Here is a 7,858-nt window from a genome sequence, read left to right on the forward strand (position 1 = left end):
TGTATCAAATTCCCTCACTTACCAAATTCCCAGAATTATGCACTTGGCCTCTCTGCACTCAGGCTCGCAAATCTTGTAATTTCTCAGCCAATTGCCTTTCTCTGTAGCAAATACAGAGGAGAGTACACTCAGACAAAGCTGCCACTTTCATTCTACTTATTTAATGCTTCTGCTAAACTTCCTGCTAAGATTCCAGTGACCTGAACAGCTGCTGCTGGTTAGGAGACCAGTCTAACTAATCCCCTAATTAATTCTGCAGCTATCTCTCAGCAGGGGAACTTGCTTTTCACCGACTAAGACTGAACGAAACAAGTTACTGTTACAGTTAAGTTAAATGCTTAACTACATTTTAGAAAGAGATCAACCCTTGAGATTGCCTCACTTCCCAAATTCTCAAAATTAAACACTCGGCCTCGCGGCACTCAGACAAATCTGCCACCTTTATGCTACTTTTAGGTTGGCAAACTGTAACTATTGGGGTACCACATAGATTAGTGCTGGGGCATCAACTATTCAAAATCTATATTTATGGCTTGGATGAAGGGACCAAATGTATTGAAGCCAAATTTGCTGACGTGACAAAGATAGGTAGGAAAGCATGTTGTGAGGAGGGCACCAAGAATCTGCAAAGGGATAAAGATGGGTTCAGTGAATGGGCAAAAATTTGGCTGACACCATGTGGAAAAATGTGAGAAAAATATATTATTTAAATGGAGAGAGACTACAACAGAATCTGATGTTTTTGTACAAGAATTACAAAAAGTTAGCATGCAGGTACAGCAAGTAATTAGGAAAGAAAATGGAGTGTTAACTGTTAATGCAAGGAAAATGCAGTCAAGTATAGAAGTCTTACTACAACACTGGTGAGACTGTAACGTATCTGGAATACTGAGTACAGTTTTGACGACATTATATTAGCAGGGATATGTAGCTGAGGCAGGCTTTGGGCTGCCTCTTGTCCCTGCCCCAGAATGAAAGGCATGGCAAAGCAGCACTGACAAAAACTGCCAAGTAAAGTGGTTCAGGATGAAGCATCAGCAGACGATTAGCCAAGAACCTGCCTTTGGGCAGCACACACATACCATACTTGCATTGTAGGCAGTTCAGAGAAGGTTTACTCATTGATTCCTGAGATGAAGGTATTATCTTAGGAGGAAAGGTTAAACCTGTTGGGCCTATACTACATGGGCTTCAGAAGAATGAGAGGTGATCTGAATGAAGCATATAAGCTTTCCCAAGGGGCTTAACAGATCAGATGCTGAGATGATGTTTCCTCTTATGGGGGAATCTAGAACTAGAGGGCACAGTTTCAAAGTAAGGGGTGACCCATTTAAGACAGAAGAATAGGAATTCCTTCTCTTAGAAGGTTGTGAATTTTTGGAATTCTCTATCCCAGACAGCAGTGAAGACTGAGTCAGTAAATATATTCAAGGTTGATTTGGACAGATTTTTGAACTATATGGGAATTAGTAGTTAAGGGGGACAGGAAGCAAAGTGGAGTTGAGGCAAAGTAGAGTTCATGATCTTATTGAATGCCAGAGCAGCCTTGAAGCACACATGGCATAATCTTGCTTCTATATCTTATTTCTACAGCTTCTATATCTTATTTCTACACCCCCACCAATAGTATGCATAAGATGGGCAATTAAAGGTGACACATCTGTGAAATCACAAGTCGGTTCAAATGAAGTGAAACTTTGAAAGGTACTAGTCTCATCCTTCTAACATTACTGCATAACACCATTTCTTAAATCAATTCTGTGGCCTGACCTCAATTATTCTTCCTACCAGCCAGTTTTACCTGTTACTGTTCCACATGTAAAGGAGTATCTGATGTTTGTCCTACATTTACCCCATTCACACTATTGAACCAGTTCCCTCTAGTCCTGCATATTCTTCTCTATTCTAAGTACTACATGGAATTCTATAAAACACAGCTTACAAGACACATGCAGCTCTCTTACATTAAATTACCGCTCCCAATGGTATAGATTCAATGACACAAGCAGAAGATTTCTCTGCCTGAAACTGCTGAAAGACAGATTAGAGAATTCTTTAAGTCTCATAGCTGAGGTAAGTTGTTCTAATCACTTCAGTCAAATCTAATGTTTCAGGCAAACATTCTGAACATTCAAAGGGTTAAAACCCAACCATTTCCTGGTTTGATAAGCCATGCAATTAACTTACACCTCAGGTGGAACATTCCCAGTCCAGTGGAGGCAGGATCGGGCGGGGACAGTTGCTGGAAAAGTAGTGAAAATTATCATTGGGTCGGCTATCCTGAAGTCTTCCCACTTGTTATGAGATCCAACTTACTTTCTTGTGGAGCGGGGGCCAGGAACTCCAAATCCTAACAGGCCCCGGATGTTTCTGTGCATGCGTGGGCTGGGAGCAAGCTATGCAAGTGCAGTACAGTACTTGAGGCCGAGGACGTGGGCCCAGTGCGTCTGAATAAAAAGTAAATGGTGTGAAAATGGGGTAATATGTGGAGTGCTGCTTTGGACTGCATTAGAGTGTCTTAAGTTGGAGTTTGGTGAGAGAGGGAGTTCGGTGAAGAGGGAAGGACGTGATCCTTTCACTTTCTACCTTTCCTCAGAAAGGTAATCGCCGGCCTTGATAAGAAGGACCTGGTGAGTCTTTCTTCGGTCCTTAATATTATTTAAACTAGAGGAAGTAAAAGTAAAGGGAGTAATTTATGGGTAAATCATGACAGGACAGATCAGTCAAGTGGAATGCTCTTCCTGTGCAATGTGGGAAGTCAGGGCCACTTCTAGTGTCCAGGGTGACCAAGTGTGCAGGAGGTGTCTCCAGCTGCAGCTACATGAAATCTGTGTTTCAGAGCTGAAGCTGGGGCTGCAGTCACTGTGGAGCATCCACAAGGATGAGATCTTCGTGGATAGCACATATAGTGAGGTGGTCACACCACAAGTAAAAAGTGCACAGGCAGAAAGGGAATGGGTGACTTTCAGACAGAGTAAAGCACTGGGCTAGTACTACAATCTCCTGGTTTTATCTCCTTCGCTCTAACAGATTTTCCATTTTGGATACTGCTGGGGAGATGGTTTCTCAGAGGAATGCAGCAAGAGTCAAGTCCATGGCACCAAGAGTGGCTCAGCTGCACTGAGGTGGGGGGAGAGAAAAAAAAGAGTTGGAGAGCAATAGTTATAGGGAATTCTATCATAAGGGAAACAGATAGATGTTTCTGTGGCCACAGACGTAACACCAGGATGGTATATAGCCTTCCTGGTGCCAGGGTCAAGGATGTCACTGAGTGGCTGAAGGGGGAGGGTGAACAGTCAGAGGTCATGATCAGTATTGGTACCAACAACATAGGTAAAAAGAGGGATGAGGTCCTGAAAGCAGAATATAGGGAGCTAGGAAATAAATTAAAAAGCAGGACCTCAAAGGTAATCATCTCAGGATTACTCCCAGTGCCACGTGCTAGCGAGATCAGGAATAGGAGAATAGACCAGATGAATGCATGGCTGGAGAGATGGTATAGGAGGGAGGGATTTAGATTCCAGAGGCATTGGGACCGATTCTGGGGAAGACAGGACCTGTACATGTTGCACCCCAGCAGGACCGGGACCAATATCCTTGCAGGGGTGTTCACTAGTACTGTGGGGGAGGGTTTAAACTGGAGTTGGATGGGGCTGGGAAGCTGAGTGGGGAGACATAAGAGAGCGAAACAAAACTAGGAATGAAAGACAGAAAAGTGGAAAGCAAAAGTGGAACACAGAGGAAACAAAGACTAGCAGCAAATAAGGGCATGGTATATTAAAAAAAGTGTAAAAATGTTAAAAAGACAAGTTTAAAAGCACTATATCTGAATGTAGAAAGCATTCACAACAAGGTGGACAAATTAACAGCACAAACAGATGTAAGTAGGTATGATTGCAATGACGGAGACATGGTTGCAGGGCGACCAAGGCTGGGAATTGAATATCCAAGGGTACTCAATATTTAGGAAGGACAGGCAAAAAGGAAAAGGAGGTGGGATGGCATTGTTAGTTAAGGATGAAATCAGTGCAACAGTGAGAAAGGATATTGGCTCAGAAAATCTAGATGTCAAATCAGTCTGGGTGCAACATGGGCAGAAAACATTAGTGGGAGTTGACCATAGGCTTCCAAACAGTAGTGGTAAGGTAGGGGGCGGCATTAAACAGGAAATTAGAGATGCATGTAACAAGGGTGCTGCAGTAATCACGGATTACTTTCTCAAAGGCAACTAGGGATGGGCAATAATTGTTGGCCCAGCCAGCGAAGCCCACATCCCGTGAATGAATTAAAAAAAAATATACAAATGGACTGGGGAAACCAAATTAACAATAATACCGTTGCGGATGAGTTCCTGGAGTATGTACGAGATGGTGTTTTAGACCACTACATGAAGGAATCAACTAGGGAACAGGCTATTCTAGATTTGGTATTGTTCAAAGATAAGGGGTTAATTAATAATATTGTTGTGCAGGATTAGGGACAGTAACCATAATGTGATAGAATTCTTCATTAGGATGGAAAGTAAAATAGTCCAATCCTACACTAAGATCCTAAATCTAAACAAAGGAAATTACGAAGGTATGAGGTGTGAGTTGGCTACAATGGATTGGGGACCTTAATTAAAAGACATGATGGTGGATAGGCAATGACTAACATTTAAGAAACGAATGTATGCATTGCAACATTCCTTTCTGGTGCAAAAACACAACAGGAAAAGCAGCCCAACAATGGCTAACAAGAGAAATTAAGAATAGTATTAGATCCAAAGAGGAGTCACAAAGTTGCTAGAAAAAGTAGAAAGCCCGTGAATTGAGAGCCTGTGAGTTTAGAATTCAGCAAAGGAGAACCAAGAGATTGATTGAGAGGGGAAAAATTGAGTATGAGGATAAACTTGCAAGGAACATAAAGGCAGAATGTAAAAGCTTCTACATGTACATAGAAAGAAAAAGATTAGTGAAGACAAATGTAGGTCCCTTACAGTCCAAAATGGGAGAATTTAAAATAGAGAACAAGGAAATGGCAGAGCAATTAAACAATTACTTTAGTTCTGGCTTCATGGAGGAAGACACAAAAAACTTCCCAGAAATGATATGGAACCAAGGGTCTAGTGAGAAGAAGGAGGAATTGAAGGAAATTAGTATTACTAAAACAATAGTGCTGAAGAAATTAATGGGACTGAAAGCCAAAAAAATTCCCAGGGCCTGATAATCTACATCCCAGGGTACGTGTGAAGTTATCCCCTTCAGTAGGAAAAACAGAATAGCAGAGTATTATTTAAATGGTGATAGATTGGGAAATGCTGATCTACAAAGGGACCTCCAGTCCTTATACATCAATCGCTGAAAGCAAGCATGAGGGTGCAGCAAGCAGTTAAGGCAGCAAATGTTATATTGGTCTTCATTGCGTGAGGACTTGAGTACAGGAGCAAGGGTCTTACTGTAACTGTACAGGGCCATGGTGAGAGCATACCTGGAATAGTGTGTGCAGTTTTGGTCTCCTTACTTAAGAAAGGATATACTTGCCATAGAGGGAGTGCAGCGAAGGTTCACCAGACTGATTCCTGGGATTACAGGATTGTCATATAAACAGAGATTGGGTCGACTAGGCCTGTATTCACTAGAGTTAAGAAGATTTTTTTTATTCATTGAAGGACTTTGGAAAAAAATATTCATCACATATCCACAACAGTAGTTGACAGTAAACCTTCTTGGATGGATTCAGCTGAACTTTCCAACTGTTGTTCCGTTTGCATAGAAACTCTATTCCACTAATTCCTGACAAATTAATTATCTGCAAGGTAATTCTTCACTAGATAATAATTTGAAAATCTCTTTCCTCATCAAAATAAATTGGAACAGTGGGTGAAATTCTCAAACAGCGAGACCGAAACTGGAGTTTTTTTTTGCTTACTCCGTAATGGTAGAAATGTAAAATTTTGTATGTTCACATGAACTATGAACTTAATCTTATCAATATAATTAGATTACAGACATTTATTTTTCAAATTTGGCTTACATCAGGAGGGGGTATTTTGAGATAGAGTAAAATATCATCATTAGAAGTAGTCATAGTATGGGTAAAGTGATATTATGAATTAAGATATCACAGAAAAATTATATTGGCACAATACTTGACCCTAACCGCTCAGTTAATTTTCCTAAATCAGCTTCATGAAACAATTACTTAGAAAGTAAAAGTTACTTTAGCTAATTTTACATGGTAATTGTTTTCTGGAGAGCTATCAAATAAAGTGGCCTATGGCTTAATTGGCTGTGAAGAGAGTTGTTGCAAGGTCATATGAGGTTCTACATCCAAGTTTGTTCTTCCTTTACAGTTGAAGCTTTCCAGATAAATATTTTAGGTTTCTCTCATCATCTGACTGCCTACCAAAAAGCACTTAGAGTTATCAAAACAGAAAAAAAATTGTATTTATCAGGTTAGAAAAGAAGTGCTTCACCTCAAAACAGAAACAGATTGTGTTTACACCATGTGAGGGATTTAGTAAGGAACACACAGGTATTATACTGAAGCTTGAAGTCAGTGAGCTTACTGAAAAACAATGAGTAGATACCAAAGCTATCCTCTTGTACAGTCAACTTCAATTATGCTTACACTACCATTTTCATGTCAGTACGAAGCAATTTTATTCCAGAGAGATGCAAAACGAAACATTTGAAAGGAATAGCCACACACCACTACATTTTGAAATAGCCATTAAGTGTAACTCCACTGTAATGTCAAACTAGGCTTTATTAGTGTCTCCAGGCTCCTTAACATCCACTCCTCCACATTTTTCGAAATACCTATATTTATTTATTGAAATATTTAGACCATATTGACACTGTCACTCACTAAATATTTAACACTTGATTGCCGAGAAATGAACCAGGCGTGTATCAGAAGAATCACACAGGCAGTGTGAACAAGGTGGCGAACTGAATCCACACAGCAGCTATTATCTGAAGCCATTAACTGCAGTGTAAATATAACATCGAATATCAAGGAAGTAAGTCAAACTGGCGGAGCCCCATCTCTCGATTCTGTAGGAGAATGCCAAGCATCTTAGTTTTAAAGTTCCTCTTAATTATACACCCGTGACCCATATCTTAAACTGCCACTCTCAAAGCATTGACCAACAATCCAAAACATACTTTTAAAACCTTTCTTTCTATATTTTATAGACAACTGATTTAGTAATCAAGGACTGTTGTTACACACTACATCACGGATTTAACAGTATGAATCTTAAAAGTTCTGAGTTAATTGGGGCCTCCAGCGTATATCAGAAAGGCAAAGAAGTGCACGACCCCCATGAATGACACTTACGCCAAAGCTGGTCCCAGGTATCAGAACTCAGCTGTGAATGTGTTTTCTTACCTGCAGCACTTCAGCTGGGTTCTCCAACTGCTTCTCCCTGTACAGAGACCATAGCCCGACGTTCGGCACAAACACTACGGTTAGAAGGATTAAGCCGGCCGCCTGAAGAAGCCGCTTTTGCCTCCGCCTCATTTCCCAGTTTCTGATTGAACAAGGGACTTTGCAGTCAGTAATAATGTATCCAACTTTCTTCCTGCGGCTCCTCACAGCTACTGAACCAGGGACTTCCGCTTGACTGCTACCACTCACTTCATAGGGGAGATCTGCCAAATTAAGAAACAATTATGTAGCAAAACTTTCATCTCCTTTCCTTTCAGTTTGAGATTTTTGTGAACTAAATTTAATTATGTCATCTAGTTTTGAACAATTTAGAGCCAAAGCTAGGGTTTCAGTATTTTTAACTGTATATTTGAGGATAGCTCCCCTCATACGGCATGAATCGCTCCTCTGAGTAGGTTTTGACTGTGGAACCGAGTATTAA

The 7,858-nt window shown here is 40.6% G+C and overlaps 1 protein-coding gene across 2 annotated transcripts in view; it reads right to left on the minus strand.

Annotated features, from left to right (window-relative positions):
* Window positions 1–7,625, minus strand: part of LOC121281211 (polypeptide N-acetylgalactosaminyltransferase 10-like) — a 167,847-nt gene extending 160,222 nt beyond the window's left edge. Inside the window, exon 1 of one of the 2 annotated variants that reach the window (XM_041193992.1) lies at window positions 7,378–7,621. In XM_041193992.1, coding sequence (XP_041049926.1) covers window positions 7,378–7,509 — 132 coding nt within the window. In that variant the 5' untranslated portion in view covers window positions 7,510–7,621. Of the gene's footprint in view, window positions 1–7,377 lie in introns of both variants that reach the window. The other variant, XM_041193993.1, reaches the window with a different exon arrangement.
* Between the last annotated feature and the right edge of the window lie 233 nt (window positions 7,626–7,858).

This window comes from Carcharodon carcharias, chromosome 8 (assembly GCF_017639515.1).
Source record: "Carcharodon carcharias isolate sCarCar2 chromosome 8, sCarCar2.pri, whole genome shotgun sequence".
In the NCBI taxonomy this organism is placed as follows: domain Eukaryota; kingdom Metazoa; phylum Chordata; class Chondrichthyes; order Lamniformes; family Lamnidae; genus Carcharodon; species Carcharodon carcharias.